Raw genomic sequence first — 17655 nt, 5'->3', positions numbered from 1 at the left:
TGTGCTGGCGGCGTGTCAGTGGCTCTGAAAGGTCTGGACAGCCACTGATCAACACTGGCCTCTTAACGGCTGGGAGCAGAGAGGCAGGACAGATATGCAAACACACAGAGCCAGTCAACTGGAGCTGTCCTCAACATATCATGCTGTTTCCCCCAAAAAAGCTTTGACTATTTAAACAATTGGAGACATAATGGAGTATGAATGAAAGATGAAAACATGAGGCACAGAACTGTATTTGGTTTCAATCAAGCAGGTACAGAAAGTTAATTCTTTTTGAGAAAACGTGTGTTTGGCTTTAAAAAAAAATGTAAACAGGCATTTAGAAAAAAAGGCCCAAAATGAGAATGTCAACAACTCTTTTGGGAGATTATCTGCTATATCTACTAAAATCTATTGAATGTGTCTTGAGAGGAAGGGTCGGATAAAGGAGTTCATACCTGTAAATATATTTAATAAGGATATGTATTATGTCTGTAGATGAGAACAATAGATTTTCTTTAATTTAGTTTATTAAGGGGATCTATTTTCATTTAAAAACTTCATTTTAATTGGGTAAAATCCTCAATTTACTTCTTTCTACACTTAAGATGGAAGAGAGTGTAGACATTTGAGTTGATGTATCACAGTAACGACTGAAAGAAGGGAGGATGAAGGTTTAGAGATGTATAATCAGATATCATCAAGCTAATTTTATGGAGGTATCAGTCTGAGCAGATGTCTGAGACGCTGATGCATTTTTTCCTTCTTATTAAAGTTTTCAGATGTTTCTATTTCATCATCTTTTAAATCTACCAACAGTAATGTAGGAGTCCCTTCTGAACTAATATTACTCTTTACCAACATGTGAAGTGTTTGATTGACTTCTGTTTCTTTCTAATTGTGATTTCTTTTTTAACTTAGATCCATGTACCTCAAGCTAAGATGAAGATGATCATTCACACATTTATTTCTTCTTTGTAATCTGTTATAACTTCATTTGCATCATTTATAAGAGGTCCACAGTGTCATTGTCTTTAACACTGTCCTGAAAAAGTTTTCAAGTCCCACCTGTATTGGTGACTTTTAAAGGCCCACAATTCATTTAACAATTAAATTAAATACACATGTAATCACTTTTACAGATCTACACTGTGGACAACTTCAAGGAGCAGCTAAATGTGTGTGTGTTCAGTGAACTGTATCAGTCTCTGCAGTAGCTTCCAGCTGCAGCAGTCAGTTCAGTTTCAGTTCAGTTTGACTGAGGGAGGTTTTTGTACGACGCTTTTTCACTGTGTGAACACAACCTGACTGGGAATGTGGAGACTCTGACAGTAATAAACTGCTGCATCTTCAGCCTGAACTCCACTGATGGTCAGAGTAAAGTCAGAGTTTGATCCACTGCCTGTAAAACGACCTGGAATCCCTGATGCTCGATTGTTAGCAGAGTAAAGGAGAAGTTTAGGAATTTCTCCATCTCTCTGTTGGTACCAGGCTAACTGGTTTGAACTATAAACATTCTGACTGACTCTACAGCTGATGGTTGCAGATCCTCCCAGAGCAGATCTCACTGCTGCAGGCTGAGTCAATGTGTACTGGCCTCTGGACTCTGAGGATACACAGACAAAAACATAAAGCAGCATCATGGTTTTGTGGGCTTCATTTCAGAGGGACGGATGTTCATAGAGGAGAGGAGTTTGATTCTCTGGACTTTACCTGTGAAGCAGCAGCAGAGGAGAGTCCAGATGAGGACGGAGATCAAAGTCATGTTTTTGATGAGGAGGATTTCTGTGGCTTCTGTTGTCATGAAGGACAGCTGTCAGTCATCCAGTGTTCAACTCTCAGGACTATAAACTCTCCCAGAGCACTGGAGCATGGTGCTGCTGATGCAAAGTGGCTCTCTATGGAAATGCTCTGACTGATTATCAGAATCATCACGTTTTCAATGTTTTATTTTTATTGCTTGCTGAAATGTTGATACCATCTGTAAATGATAAAGATCTATTCATCAAATAATGTGTCCAAACATATTGTTACACTAATATCTGCTGTCACATGTTACTGTGTTAAATGAGTCTTCAGACACTGAATTTGTCTCTAGAGAAGTTCAGAGGGATTTTATCATTTCATGTCACTATTACATACTCCCCCCCCCCTGCTGGATAGGATTGGTATTGCATGAATTTCCTTTTATAATGTTCTGTGTTTTCTCCTAAGTCCTGATCCAGTCTGATTGAGGAAGGACTGATATAGAGGGGGAGAAATTTGTCTTATGCTCTCTTCCACTTCCCAGCATTGGCAGCAGCAGTTTGTGTTGTTTTTACCAGGTTTTAGTTCTTTACATTTGTTAGTTTTCTGTCTGTTTGGTGGGTCTGGTAGTCCTGTTTTCTGAGTTTTAGTGTCTTTGTGGATTTAGGTTGGAGGGGAGAGCCCAGATCATTTGACCCTTTGTGGAATGGTCTGTGTGTCTCCTTTTTTTTGTTCAGTGTGATCAGTTTTTGTTATAAGTTGTTGGTTACTTTCTTAATAAATTGGTTGAATGTTTCACACTTTTGACTCGTTCATTATATTTGGGCTTCTTTGTAATGAGCTCCTTTAGAGGGTCATAACAGTCGTCATTTTACAGACAAATGATTGTATTTTTTTAAATGATTGAAAAGGAGAGAAAACTAGCTGACTGGATAAAACACAATGCTGAATGCTGTCTGAACTAATGAGGGATTGGGGAACAGGTGACTATACACAGGTGCAGGCTGGGAGTGATTGACTGGGAAAGACACTGGGAGCAGAGCAGGGCTGATGAACATGATGCAGGGCAGGTGTGCAGGGAAAGTGTGGAGGGAAAAGCTGAACAGAGACATACACACTCACAACACAGACAGACAGACTGGAAGACAAAGAAAAGACCAACTAATAAAGTCTGCTAACGTAATACCTCAGTCGTTCTAAAAAGTCCAACTCACAATAAACCCTCCCCTGCACAGTCCAGCCTTCACTTAAAAAGTCTGAGGACATCTGTTGGAAAATAGTAAGGAAGGAAAGTAAAGACACTGAACCAACCATGACAATCTACTGAGATGTCTCAACCTCATCTAACCAGTTAATACCATAATATCACTGGTTAAATGTCATGTTGTATTAGGAGGATTTCTTTTATGAGTGCAGTCTGTCTGTTTTGATGGTTCAGTGGTGATAAATGTGTAGATCAGCAGAAACGAACCCATATAAAAAAGTCACAAAGTCACAGTCTGAAAGATGTGACTGTGTTTGTATCAATGAGAACAATCTTGAAAAATAATTATGAATATTATCTATAATATTTTATAGGATCATATCTGTGTGTGTGTTCAGTGAACTGTATCAGTCTCTGCAGTAGCTTCCAGCTGCAACAGTCAGTTCAGTTTCTGTTTAGTCTGACTGAGGGAGGTTTTTGTACGACGCTTTTTCACTGTGTGAACACATACTGACTGTTGGGATAGTGGAAACTCTGACAGTAATAAACTGCTGCATCTTCAGCCTGAACTCCACTGATGGTCAGAGTGAAGTCGGAGTTTGATCCACTGCCTGTAAAACGACCTGGAATCCCTGATTCTCTATAAGTAGACCTGGTAATAAGCAGTTTAGCAGTTTCTCCATCTCTCTGTTGGTACCAAGCCAAATAATGGTAGTTGCTCCCAAAATAAACATTCTGACTGACTCTACAGCTGATGGGTGCAGATCCTCCCAGAGCATATCTCACTGCTGCAGGCTGAGTCAATGTGTACTGGCCTCTGGACTCTGAGGATACAGAGACAAAAGCAGCATCATGGTTTTGTGGGCTTCATTTCAAAGGGACGGATGTTCATAGAGGAGAGGAGTTTGATTCTCTGGACTTTACCTGTGAAGCAGCAGCAGAGGAGAGTCCAGATGAGGACGGAGATCAAAGTCATGTTTTTGATGAGGAGGATTTCTGTGGCTTCTGTTGTCATGAAGGACAGCTGTCAGTCATCCAGTGTTCAACTCTCAGGACTATAAACTCTCCCAGAGCACTGGAGCATGGTGCTGCTGATGCAAAGTGGCTCTCTATGGAAATGCTCTGACTGATTATCAGAATCCACATGTTTTCAATGTTTTATTTTTATTGCTTCCTGAAATGTTGATACCATCTGTAAATGATAAAGATTTATTCATCAAATAATGTGTCCAAACATATTGTTACACTAATATCTGCTGTCACATGGTACTGTGTTAAATGAGACTTCAGACACTTAATTTGTCTGTAGAGAAGTTCAGAAGGATTTTATCATTTCATGTCACTATTACATACTCCCCCCTGCTGGACAGGATTGGTATTGCATGAATTTCCTTTTATAATATTCTGTGTTTTCTCCTAAGTCCTGATCCAGTCTTATTGAGGAAGGACTGATTTAGAGGGGGGAGAAATTTGGCTCATGCTCTCTTCCACTTCCCAGCATTGGCAGCCGCAGTTTGTGTTCTTTTAACCATGTTTTAGTTCTTTACATTTGTTAGTTTTCTGTCTGTTTGGTGGGTCTGGTAGTCCTGTTTTCTGAGTTTTAGTGTGTTTGTGGATTTAGGTTGGAGGGGAGAGCCCAGATCCTTTGACCCTTTGTGGACTGGTCTGTGTGTCTCCTCTTCTTTTTGTTCAGTTTGGCCGACCCATCAGTTTTTATTATAAGTTGTTGGTTACTTTCTTAATAAATTGGTTGAATGTTTGACACTTTTGACTTTTTCATTATGGTTGGCCTTCTTTATAATGAGCTCCTTTAGAGGGTCATAACAGTCATCAGTTTACACACAAAATTTGGTATTTTTTATAAAGGATTGAAAAGGAGAGAAAACTAGCTGACTGGATAAAACACAATGCTGAATGCTGTCTGAACTAATGAGGGAATGGGGAACAGGTGACTGGACACAAGTGCAGGCTGGGAGTTATTGGCTGGGAAAGACACTGGGAGCAGAGCAGGGCTGATGAACATGATGCAGGGCAGGTGTGCAGGGAAAGTGTGGAGGGAAAAGCTGAACAGACACACTCACAACACACACAGACTGGAAGACAGAGAAAAGACCAACTAATAAAGTCTGCTAAAGTAATACTTCAGTCTTTCTAAAAAAGTCCAACTCAAAATAAGCCTTATCCCACACAGTCCAGCCTTCGCTAAACAAGTCTGAGGACATCTGTTGGAAAATAGTATGGAAGGAAAGTAAAGACACTGAACCAACCATGACAATCTACTGAGATGTCTCAACCTCATCTAACCAGTTAATACCATAATATCACTGGTTTAATGTCATGTTGTATTAGGAGGATTTCTTTTATGAGTGCAGTCTGTCTGTTTTGATGGTTCAGTGGTGATAAATGTGTAGATCAGCAGAAACGAACCTATGTTATAGGATCATATCTGTGTGTGTGTTCAGTGAACTGTATCAGTCTCTGCAGTAGCTTCCAGCTGCAGCAGTCAGTTCAGTTTCTGTTCAGTCTGACTGAGGGAGGTTTTTGTACGACGCTTTTTCACTGTGTGAACACCCACTGACTGTTGGGATAGTGGCGACTCTGACAGTAATAAACTGCTGCATCTTCAGCCTGAACTCCACTGATGGTCAGAGTGAAGTCAGACTTTGATCCACTGCCTGTAAAACGATCTGGAATGCCTGATTCTCGAGTGGTAGCATAGGTAATGAACAGTTTAGGAGATTGTCCATCTCTCTGTTGGAACCAGAATAAGCGGTTGCTACTATAAACATCCTGACTGACTCTACAGCTGATGGTAGCAGATCCTCCCAGAGTAGATCTCACTGCTGCAGGCTGAGACACTGTGTACTGGCCTCTGGACTCTGAGGATACGGAGACAAAAACATAAAGCAGCATCATGGTTTTGTGGGCTTCATTTCAGAGGGATGGATGTTCATAGAGGAGAGGAGTTTGATTCTCTGGACTTTACCTGTGAAGCAGCAGCAGAGGAGAGTCCAGATGAGGACGGAGATCAAAGTCATGTTTTTGATGAGGAGGATTTCTGTGGCTTCTGTTGTCATGAAGGACAGCTGTCAGTCATCCAGTGTTCAACTCTCAGGACTATAAACTCTCCCAGAGCACTGGAGCATGGTGCTGCTGATGCAAAGTGGCTCTCTATGGAAATGCTCTGACTGACTCCAACAGGGACTTGGATTACGCTGATGATGCTGTTTAATCAATGGATCAATCAAGTTATTAGAGTATTGATTAACTGTGTCAGGGATCATTTTGAGTATGTTTAGTTTGATGACTGCAGACACATTGTCTTTCAGTACATCTTCTGTCTGATTTAATTTAATATTGAAAAGATCAATTTTAGTTTCAGATTAGTTTTACAATATATATGTAAACAACTGATTAACTGTTAAAAAAATGAAAATAATCGGAAAAAAATAAAATATGTTTTTTTTAAGTGCAATAATAGAGATAATGCAGTTTAATCAATTGATCAGAAAATTGATTAGGATGCGTCAGTGAATCATTAAATGTGGTTTGGCTTTATGTGAATTGAAAGCTACTTTTTTATAGAATGTAATTTATTATACTTAAACATATTACCAGAACAAATAATATAAATTGAATTTAAAATGTATTAATGTGAAATAAAATGATGCAATCATGAAATTTGTCCCTTTCTTTAAAAAAAAAAATTACATTAAAAATGTTAAAAACAAGAGTCTTATTTTAATGAGTTTGTTTGTGTCAAAGTCAGGGAGCCGTGTCTCTCTACAGTGAGAGGTTTTTGTACGACGACTCAATGAGTTTGTATCACTGTGGTGGACTTTTGGTGGAGGAACCAGACTGGAGGTTAACTGTAAGTACCTTTAACTTCTACATGAACTCAGATTCATCACTTATTCTATTTCTGGTCAATACATTCTTAAATATTTTGGATTGTAGTTTTATAAATGTAATATTTTTGCAGTGATCACTACAGGCTTCACTGTAATACAGATGAAAATACATAGAACTAAAAACTGCTTAGCTACACAGAATTTTGAATTAAGACAGTTTTTATATTCTTATCATTTTTAATGTTCCTTAGAAGTACATCTGCATGTTGAAGACAATGTTTTGACTTGTAATTTTGTTCTCATTAACTGGAAACATTTCATGTGTCTTCCTCTCAGATACATTAATTTAATCATAATTAGTATTCTCACTATAGACAATGAATACCATAACATCTTTTGAGGTAATTTAAGCACATGCTTATTTAGAAGCATTAACTTTGTAACCTGAAAAAGTATTCCAGCAGTTCAAATATTTGTCAGTTGTGCAGTCTGTCTGTTTTGATACTTCAGTATTGACAAATGTGTAAATGGGAGGGGGTGCAACTCACAAACTCACAAAACTCGCACATACTCAAGTAAAAGTGTTTAATTCCTTCTTTAATACATAACATTAAATGGTTTAACACTGATGTTTAAGTCTATTACTTCAACTAAAGAAGGAGTTTTCAGTTTGAAATGTTTTATCTTTAGTACCGAAACCTGTCTGTTGTCTTGGTTCATCAGTGATGCTTGTCTGTTTCCATGGTTACTGAGCTCAAAGAGGGAAGTGAAACACTGAAGACCAGTTTCATCCAATCTGAGAAAGAGCAACAGAACCAGCAGCCTCCTCTGCTGCAACCAACAGGGTGGAGTTTATTTTCTCTTTTATGAACTTTCTTCATGTTGTCTCTCTGTCTCCTCCTCCAGTGGGTCGAGTCGCCCCAACCCTGATGGTGCTGCCCCCCTCCAGTCAGGAGCTAAAGCAGGGCAAGGCCACGCTCATGTGTCTGGCCAACAAGGGCTTCCCCTCAGACTGGAGTCTGGCCTGGAAGGTGGACGGCAGCAGCAGCAGCTTGGAGCAGAGCAGGAGCCCCGCGGTGCTTCAGAAGGACGGCCACTACAGCTGGAGCAGCACCCTGAGGCTCACTGCAGACCAGTGGAGGAAGGTGGGCTCTGTGACCTGTGAGGCCACCCAGGGCTCCCAGACTCCACTCTCAGAGACACTGAGGAGAGACCAGTGTCCCCAGTCCTGATCTGACTCACTGGGACTCTGCTACTGGTTTTACTCTGCTAATGCTCTCACTCTGATCTCTGCAACTATTTCTCCTTGTGTTCCTTTCTCATGGTGTGTTTCAACATTAATGTCTTCATGCTTGTTGTATTGTTAACATTTTAAAACAATAAATATTACATTAAATCAGCAGTTTCCATCTCACATTATTTTATTAAGGTGATATGTCTTATGAGTTCATTTCTTTGCTGTATTTTTCACAAATTTCAAAAATTTGATTCATGTCACAAAAGTAGCGTCGTAGTCAAATGAATCTATCTTAACAAGAAGATTTAGTTTTCTGTAAACCCTGCAATATAAATACATTTAAAAAGATGACAACAAAGTCAAACATGACTTGTCTTGATTCATTACTGATTATAAACTTAATGAATTGGAGGTAATGATTTTATGATATACACTATGATGTCGTCTGCATATAGGAGGATTTTATGATGGGAGTTTTTGCAGATATCTAAGATACTGATGTGTTTATTATTCTCAGCAACCAGAGTTTCAATTTCAAATAAAAAAAAGTAGTGGAGACACAGGGGAAGATCCAACAAGTGACTATTTGTAACTAAGATGGCATTAATTGAATTGAATTGAATTGACTTATTGTCCACCTAAGTGATAATATGTTTTCGGTTTCATCCAATACATTAAAAATGCAAACAATACACATCATATCATAAGGACATTACAAACATACACCAACAATACACAACATGAAAAAAAAGAAAACAAAACAAAACATACAACTGACAATTGTGCAAAGGGGCAGGACAACAGCAGCAGCCATTGTAATAAGTATAAACCTATTAAAGGTTGTCTTTAATAATAATAATAATAATAATAATAATAGTTATCATTAAAAATAATGCATTCTTGAGTTCATTGCTGACTCACTTTACATTCAGTGCATGTGTGGCATAAGGGATAAAATACCTCTTATACATGTTCCTGCTCACCCTCAGGGCTCTGAATCGACGGCCGGATGGGAGCAACTCAAACTCTACGTTTAGTGGATGAGAAACATCTCCAGATATGAGTCTGGCCTTCCTGAGTACTGCTGTATTAAATATAGTGCAGAACTGTTTGTTGTGACTGGCCAATCACATTCCCTGTAATATGAACAATTCTTGAAAGCTTGTTTCTGTTTTTCACACTCAAGCTATCATACCAAGTAATAATATTAAATGTAAAATGCTTTAAACTAGGCCGCTGTATGCCATCTCAAGTATTTGTTGAACACCAAAGCTCTTCAGTTTCCTGATTAAAAACTGTAGCTAGATGGTTCTCTTAATAATACTCTGAGTTTTAATTAAAACTTAGAGTCTGATCAATTATTGTGCATAAGTACTTCATGTTCTACTACCTCCACAGGCTGGTTGATAAGAAATATAGAGGCAATGTTGTTACCTCCCCTTGGTTTTGTTTGTATTATAAGTTATTTTTGTTTTGACCACGTTCATTTCCAGATTACTAACCTAACAACATATAAAATTATAATATAATATTAAAAACTGAAGTTACTGTAGCATCAACTACTAAGTTTATGTGTGTTCAGTGAACTGTATCAGTCTCTGCAGTAGCTTCCAGCTGCAACAGTCAGTTCAGTTTCTGTTCAGTCTGACTGAGGGAGGTTTTTGTACTACGCTTTTTCACTGTGTGAACACATACTGACTGTTGGGATAGTGGAAACTCTGACAGTAATAAACTGCTGCATCGTCAGCCTGAACTCCACTGATGGTCAGAGTGAAGTCAGAGTTTGATCCACTGCCTGTAAAACGACCTGAAATCCCTGATTCTCGAGTGGTAGCATAGGTAATGAACAGTTTAGGAGTTTCTCCATCTCTCTGTTGGTACCAGGCTAAACAGTTTGAACCATGAACATTCTGACTGGCTCTACAGCTGATGGTTGCAGATCCTCCCAGAGCAGATCTCACTGCTGCAGGCTGAGTCACTGTGTACTGGCCTCTGGACTCTGAGGATACAGAGACAAAAACATAAAGCAGCATCATGGTTTTGTGGGCTTCATTTCAGAGGGACGGATGTTCATAGAGGAGAGGAGTTTGATTCTCTGGAATTTACCTGTGAAGCAGCAGCAGAGGAGAGTCCAGATGAGGACGGAGATCAAAGTCATGTTTTTGATGAGGAGGATTTCTGTGGCTTCTGTTGTCATGAAGGACAGCTGTCAGTCATCCAGTGTTCAACTCTCAGGACTATAAACTCTCCCAGAGCACTGGAGCATGGTGCTGCTGATGCAAAGTGGCTCTCTATGGAAATGTTCTGACTGATTATCAGAATCATCACGTTTTCAATGTTTTATTTATATTGCTTGCTGAAATGTTGATACCGTCTGTAAATAATAAAGATCTATTCATCAAATAATGTGTCCAAACATATTGTTACACTAATATCTGCTGTCACATGTTACGTGTTAAATGAGTCTTCAAACACTGAATTTGTCTCTAGAGAATTTCAGAAGGATTTTATCATTTAATGTCACTATTACATACTCCCCCCCGTGCTGGATAAGATTGGTATTGCATGAATCTCCTTTTATAATGTTCTGTGTTTTCTCTTAAGTCCTGATCCAGTCTGATTGTGTAAGGATCGATATAGAGGGGCTAAATTTGGCTCATGCTCTCTTCCACTTCTCAGCATTGGCAGCAGCAGTTTGTGTTTTTTTAACCATGTTTTAGTTCTTTACCTTTGTTAGTTTTCTGTTTGTTTGGTGGGTCTGGTAGTCCTGTTTTCTGAATTTTATTGTGTTTGTGGATTTATGTTAGAGGGGAGAGCCCATATCCTTTGACCCTTTGTGGAATGGTCTGTGTCTTTTTCTTTTTGTTCAGTTTGGCCAACCCATCAGTATTTGTTATAAGTTTTTGGTTACTTTCTTAATAAATTGGTTGAATGTTTCACAGTTTTGACTTCTGCATTATGTTTGGCCTTCTTTGTAAAGAGCTCCTTTAGAGGGTTATAACAGTCATCATTTTACACACACATTTTTGTATTTTTTTTAAAGGATTGAAAAGGAGAGAAAACTAGCTGACTGGATAAAACACAATGCTGAATGCTGTCTGAACTAATGAGGGAATGGGGAACAGGTGACTGGACACAAGTGCAGGCTGGGAGTGATTAGCTTGGAAAAACACTGGGAGCAGAGCAGGGCTGATGAACACGATGCAGGGCAGGTGTGCAGGGAAAGTGTGGAGGGAAAACCTGAACAGAGACACTCACAATACACACAGACAGACTGGAAGACAGAGAAAAGACCAACTAATAAAGTCTGCTAAAGTAATACCTCAGTCTTTCTAAAAAAGTCCAACTCAAAATAAGGCCTCTCCCACACAGTCCAGCCTTCACTTAAAAAAGTCTGAGGACATCTGTTGGAAAATAGTAAAGAAGGAAATTAAAGACATTAAACCAACCATGACAATCTACTGAGATGTCTCATCCTCATGTAATCAGTTAATACCATAATTTCACTGGTTTAATGTCATGTTGTATTAGTAGGATTCATTTTGTGAGTGCAGTGTGTCTGTTGTGATGGTTCAGTGGTGATAAATGTGTAAATCAGCAGAAACAAACACACATAAAAAAGTCACAAAGTCACAGTCTGAAAGATATGATTGTGTTTGTATCACTGAGAACAATCATTATAGATAATATTCATAATTATTTTTCATATGTTATAGGATCATATCTGTGTGTGTGTTCATTGAACTGTATCAGTCTCTGCAGTAGCTTCAAGCTGCAGCAGTCAGTTCAGTTTCTGTTCAAACTGACTGAGGGAGGTTTTTGTACGACGCCTTTTCACTGTGTGAACACATACTGACTGTTGATATGATGCTGACTCTGACAGTAATAAACTGCTGCATCATCAGCCAGAACTCCACTGATGGTCAGAGTGAAGTCAGAGTTTGATCCACTGCCTGTAAAACGACCTGGAATGCCTGATTCTCTATAAGTAGACCTGGTAATAAGCAGTTTTGGAGTTTCTCCATCTCTCTGTTGGTACCAGGATAAAAGATGGTAGTTGCTCCAAAACTGAACATTCTGACTGGTCCTACAGCTGATGGGTGCAGATCCTCCCAGAGCAGATCTCACTGCTGCAGGCTGAGTCACTGTGACCTGGCCTCTGGACTCTGAGGATACGGAGACAAAAACATAAAGCAGCATCATGGTTTTATGGGCTTCATTTCAGAGGGATGGATGTTCATAGAGGAGAGGAGTTTGATTCTCTGGACTTTACCTGTGAAGCAGCAGCAGAGGAGAGTCCAGATGAGGACGGAGATCAAAGTCATGTTTTTGATGAGGAGGATTTCTGTGGCTTCTGTTGTCATGAAGGACAGCTGTCAGTCATCCAGTGTTCAACTCTCAGGACTATAAACTCTCCCAGAGCACTGGTGCATGGTGCTGCTGATGCAAAGTGGCTCTCTATGGAAATGCTCTGACTGACTTTCAGAGAAGTTCAGAGGGATTTTATCATTTCATGTCACTATTACATACTCCCCCCTGCTGTATAGATTTGGTATTGCATGAATCTCCTTAGATAGAAACGTAGATAGATTAGACAGACTATATTGATCCCAAGCTGGGAAATTACTTTTATAATGTTCTGTGTTTTCTACTAAGTCCTGATGCAGTCTGATTGAGGAAGGACTGATATAGAGGGGGAGAAATTTGTCTCATGCTCTCTTCCACTTCCCAGCATTGGCAGCAGCAGTTTGTGTTGTTTTGACCATGTTTTAGTTCTTTACATTTGTTAGTTTTCTGTTTGTTTGGTGGGTCTTGTAGTACTGTTTTCTGAGCTTTAGTGTCTTTGTGGATTTATGTTGGAGGGGAGAGCCCAGATCCTTTGACCCTTTGTGGACTGGTCTGCGTGTCTTCTCTTCTTTTAATTCAGTTTGGCCGACCAATCAGTTTTTGTTATAAGTTGTTGGTTACTTTCTTAATAAATTGGTTGAATGTTTGACACTTTTGACTTTTGCATTATGTTTGGCCTTCTTTATAATGACCTCCTTTAGAGGGTCATAACAGTCATCATTTTACACACACATTTTTGTATTTTTTTAAAGGATTGAAAAGGAGAGAAAACTAGCTGACTGGATAAAACACAATGCTGAATGCAGTCTGAACTAATGAGGGAATGGGGAACAGGTGACTAGACACAAGTGCAGGCTTGGAGTGATTGGCTGGGAAAGACACTGGGAGCAGAGCAGGGCTGATGAACATGATGCAGGGCAGGTGTGCAGGGAAAGTGTGGAGGGAAAAGCTGAACAGAGACATACACACTCACAACACACACAGACAGACTGGAAGACAGAGAAAAGACCAACTAATAAAGTCTGCTAATGTAATACTTAAGTCTTTCTAAAAAAGTCCAACTCACAATAAACCCTCTCCCACACAGTCCAGCCTTCACTAAAAAAGTCTGAGGACATCTGTTGGAAAATAGTAAGGAAGGAAAGTAAAGACACTGAACCAACCATGACAATCTACTGAGATGTCTCATCCTCATGTAACCAGTTAATACCATAATATCACTGGTTTAATGTCAAATTGTATTAGGAGGATTCATTTTGTGAGTGCAGTCTGTCTGTTTTGATGGTTCAGTGGTGATAAATGTGTAGATCAGCAGAAAAAAACCCACATAAAAAAGTCACAGTCTGAAAGTTGTGACTTTGTTTGTATCACTGAGAACAATAATGAAAAATAATTATGAATATTATCTATAATATGTTATAGGATCATATCTGTGTGTATGTTCAGTGAACTGTATCAGTCTCTGCAGTAGCTTCCAGCTGCAGCAGTCAGTTCAGTTTCTGTTCAGTCTGACTGAGGGAGGTTTTTGTACGACGCTTTTTCACTGTGTGAACATATGCTGACTGTTGATATAATGCTGACTGTTACAGTAATAAACTGCTGTATCTTCAGTCTGAACTCCACTGATGGTCAGAGTGAAGTCAGAGTTTGATCCACTGCCTGTAAAACGACCTGGAATCCCTGATGCTCGATATTTAGAACCATATATAAACAGTTTAGGAGTCTCTCCATCTCTCTGTTGGTACCAGTATTGGTCATGGTAACTCCCAACAAAAACATCATGACTGACTTTACAGTTGATAGTGACAGATCCTCCCAGAGCAGATCTCACTGCTGCAGGCTGAGTCACTGTGATCTGACCTCTGGACTCTGAGGATATAGAGACAAAAACATAAAGCAGCATCATGGTTTTGTTGGCTTCATTTCAGATGGACGGATGTTCATAGAGGAGAGGAGTTTGATTCTCTGGACTTTACCTATGAAGCAGCAGCAGAGGAGAGTCCAGATGAGGACGGAGATCAAAGTCATGTTTTTGATGAGGAGGATTTCTGTGGCTTCTGTTGTCATGAAGGACAGCTGTCAGTCATCCAGTGTTCAACTCTCAGGACTATAAACTCTCCCAGAGCACTGGTGCATGGTGCTGCTGATGCAAAGTGGCTCTCTATGGAAATGCTCTGACTGACTCTCAGTACTCTGATGATGTTTCTCAATGGATAAATAAAATTATTAAAGTATTGACACATTATGATTTAGTGACCATTTTATGTAGATTTGGTTTGATGACTTCAGACAATTTTTCAGTCAGAACATCTTTGGTCTGGTTTAATTTAATACTGGCGACAAATTTAACAAAATCTTTTATATGAGAAATGTTAATAATTGTCAACAAATCTGTCATTGTTTCATTTATATAATGTGAAAGGATTTCTTGAAAGCAGGAACTGTTTTTGTTGAGTTTGTTGTGTCAAATTCGGAGAGCCGTGTCTCTACAATGACAGGTTTTAAAACGATGACTCAGTAAGTTTGTATGAGTGTGGTGGACTTTTGGTCTACTTCTAACTCTTCACTGATAAATATTTTCGACTTTTCTTAATTGTTTATACTTTTCTTAAAATTTGCAGCTGATTACTGCTTATTTTGACATATAATTAAATGTTTTTCTGTTTCCACAATGAATAAAAAAATATTTTTGGGTAATTGAAACATAATTATTATATAATTTCATTTGAATAAATGTGCAAAACATGCACTCACTGAGTGCATTATCTGGGAACATTTGCCGTGTTTAACTCAATCTCAATCAATCTTTTTGTGAGTGAAGTCGCTCTGTTTTGATGGTTCAATAGTGATAAATGTGTAAATCGGCAGAAAAACTCATGTATGTATTTCATTTATTCTGTAATACATTGTATTAAATGGTTTCACACTGATGTTTAAGTTTGCTCCTTAAAGTAGGAGTTTTTTTGCTTGAGATTTTTTATCTTTAGTACTGAAACCTGTCTGTTGTCATGCTTCATCAGTGATGCCTGTCTGTTTCCATGGTTACTGAGCTCAGAGAGGGAAGTGAAACACTGAAGACCAGTTTCATCCAATCTGAGAAAGACCAACAGAACCAGCTGCCTTCTCTGCTGCAACCAACAGGGTGGAGTTTATTTTATCTTTGTATGAATTTTCTTCATGTTGTCTCTCTGTCTCCTCCTCCAGTGGGTCGAGTCGCCCCCACCCTGACGGTGCTGCCCCCCTCCAGAGTGGAGCTGTCCTGATTAGCAGAGCCTCAGTCAGTCCTGATCTGACTCACTGGGACTCTGCTATACTGCTCTCACTCTGATATGTTCATTAAGTCCTTGATGTTTGCAGCTTTATTGTTATTATGATAATTATATTAAGCTCTCTTAATGACGATAGTGTTTCCAATGTATTAAATGTACAAAAATCAATCTTTTCTCAAGATAAATGTACAAACCAGGCAGCCGGGTAACACATGGCGTCCTTCACATCTGTATACCAGTAAGTCCATTGTCCCCAGTCCTGATAAATAGTTTTTATCCTTGTGTTTGTGATTGTGTATGAGGACCTACGGTGGCCATTCAACTCGTGAAAAACATTAAAGGCCCTTTCTAGAGCCAGTGTTGGGTTTGTCCATTTTGGTCTACTGTAGAACATGGCAGGCTCACTATATAGATATAAATGGCTCATCCTTACCATCAAAGCTCTTAATGGTCAGGCTCCATCATATCTTAAAGAGCTTATAGTCCCTTATGTACCTACCAGAACACTACGCTCCCAGCATGCAGGCCTACTTGTGGTTCCTAGTATCTCTAAAAGTAGAATGGGAGGCTTCAGTTATCAGGCTCCTCTCCTATGGAACCATCTCCCAGATTCAGACACCCTCTCTACATTTAAGAGTAGGCTTAAAACTTTCCTTTGTGATAAAGCTTATAGTTAGGGCCGGTTCCAGCTCCTAATTTAGGCTGCTATAGGCTTAGACTGCCGGGGGACTCCCATGATGCACTGAGCTCCTCACTCTCTCTCTCTCTCTCTCTCTCTATCCATCCATCTATATCCATTAACATTCATGTACTATTAATGCATTCAATAACTTAAACTTGTTCCCCGGAGTTGTCTGTGCTTTCTCGTCTCACAGGTAATCTGGGCCTGTAGACGTCCGGGTGACAGATTCCTGTCCCGGACCTACTAGCTTCAATGTTTATTTTCAATGTGCTTCTCTCTCCTATCCTTCCTCTCTCTCCTCACCGGTCGAGGCAGATGTTCTCCCACTTTGAGCCTGGTTCTGCCTGAGGTTTCTTCCTGTTAAAAGGGAGTTTTTTCTTGCCACTGCCGCCAAGTGCTGCTCATGTGGGAATGTTGGGTCTCTTTAAAATTAAACCTGAAGAGTACGGTTTAGACCTGCTCTACTAAAGTGCCTTGAGTTAACTTTGTTGTGATTTGGCACTATACAAATAAAGATTGATTGATTCTAAGGTAGAAAAAACACGATTCCTATTTTCACGTGATTAAACACTAATGAAAACATACTTATGAATATTATATTCCATTTCTGTCAGGTCTGTTCCACTAGACGCCGCTATATTCTACACACTGAACCTTAAAGTCCATATCACATATATCCTGAACCCTGATCTCTGTTGAACCCTTCACCTCTTTTTCAGGTGAAGTTAGAGAGTTTAACTGAGTCCCGAGGCCTTTAGGCTCTCAGAGTTGGCAGCTAATTGCGGAGCTGTAAAGTTTTAAAGTTTAAAAGCCTGGAGCTCAGCAAGGTGGCACAAATTAAAGTTCACAGTTGTAAACCCCCCCCCAAAACACCCCCCCCCCCCCCCCCCCCCCCCAGATGTTTAACAGTTTACAATGGTCTATAACATCAACTATCCTATTGTCATCACTTGACAGTAACTTTTATGGACATTTTTTGGATATTTGATTGTTTTTGTGCGAATTCTGCAGACTCTGGCTGTCTACCTAACTGCTGTGTTTCTGAATTTCCATGGCAAAGAAAGAGCGGAGTTTAACAGTCTACAATAGAATATAACGTCAACTAAACTATACTATTGTCACCACATGCCAAGATTAACCTTCGTGTCTTCTTCCCGGGTCTTGACCCCGTCTGTTGTGACTGTTCCTTCTTTCCTCCCTTCCTTCCTTCAGTCTGTCCTTCCTTCCTCCCTCCCTTCCTTCTTCATCCCTTCCTTCCTCCTTTCACTCCTTCTTCCTCCCTCCCTCCCCCTTCCTTCTTTCCTCACTCCCTCCCTCCCTCCCCTCCTACCTTCCTTCTT

General features: G+C 39.6%; 6 gene segments (V, D, J or C); 1 reads left to right on the top strand and 5 right to left on the bottom strand.

The window, feature by feature from the left end:
- Positions 1-3421: 3421 nt before the first annotated feature.
- On the bottom strand, positions 3422-3905 carry LOC133996812 (Ig kappa chain V region K-25-like). The segment is given in 2 exon segments: positions 3422-3753; positions 3854-3905. Coding segments are annotated over 2 exon segments (384 nt in total).
- Positions 3906-5485: 1580 nt separating this feature from the next.
- Positions 5486-5967, bottom strand: LOC133996811 (Ig kappa chain V region K16-167-like). The segment is given in 2 exon segments: positions 5486-5808; positions 5916-5967. Coding segments are annotated over 2 exon segments (375 nt in total).
- Positions 5968-6766: 799 nt separating this feature from the next.
- On the top strand, positions 6767-8012 carry LOC133996810 (Ig kappa-b4 chain C region-like; the record flags this gene model as incomplete). The annotated part of the segment is given in 2 exon segments: positions 6767-6800; positions 7687-8012. Coding segments are annotated over 2 exon segments (360 nt in total), but the record flags the coding sequence as incomplete, so codon positions are not given.
- Positions 8013-9693: 1681 nt separating this feature from the next.
- Positions 9694-10175, bottom strand: LOC133996809 (Ig kappa chain V region 3381-like). The segment is given in 2 exon segments: positions 9694-10016; positions 10124-10175. Coding segments are annotated over 2 exon segments (375 nt in total).
- Positions 10176-11851: 1676 nt separating this feature from the next.
- On the bottom strand, positions 11852-12342 carry LOC133996808 (Ig kappa chain V region 3381-like). The segment is given in 2 exon segments: positions 11852-12183; positions 12291-12342. Coding segments are annotated over 2 exon segments (384 nt in total).
- Positions 12343-13904: 1562 nt separating this feature from the next.
- On the bottom strand, positions 13905-14420 carry LOC133996806 (Ig kappa chain V region 3547-like). The segment is given in 2 exon segments: positions 13905-14233; positions 14341-14420. Coding segments are annotated over 2 exon segments (381 nt in total).
- Positions 14421-17655: the final 3235 nt, after the last annotated feature.

This window comes from Scomber scombrus, chromosome 16 (genome assembly GCF_963691925.1).
Source record: "Scomber scombrus chromosome 16, fScoSco1.1, whole genome shotgun sequence".
Taxonomy (NCBI): Eukaryota; Metazoa; Chordata; class Actinopteri; order Scombriformes; family Scombridae; genus Scomber; species Scomber scombrus.
Note: the sequence above shows the minus strand (reverse complement) of the source record. Positions and strands in the feature narration are given on the sequence as shown.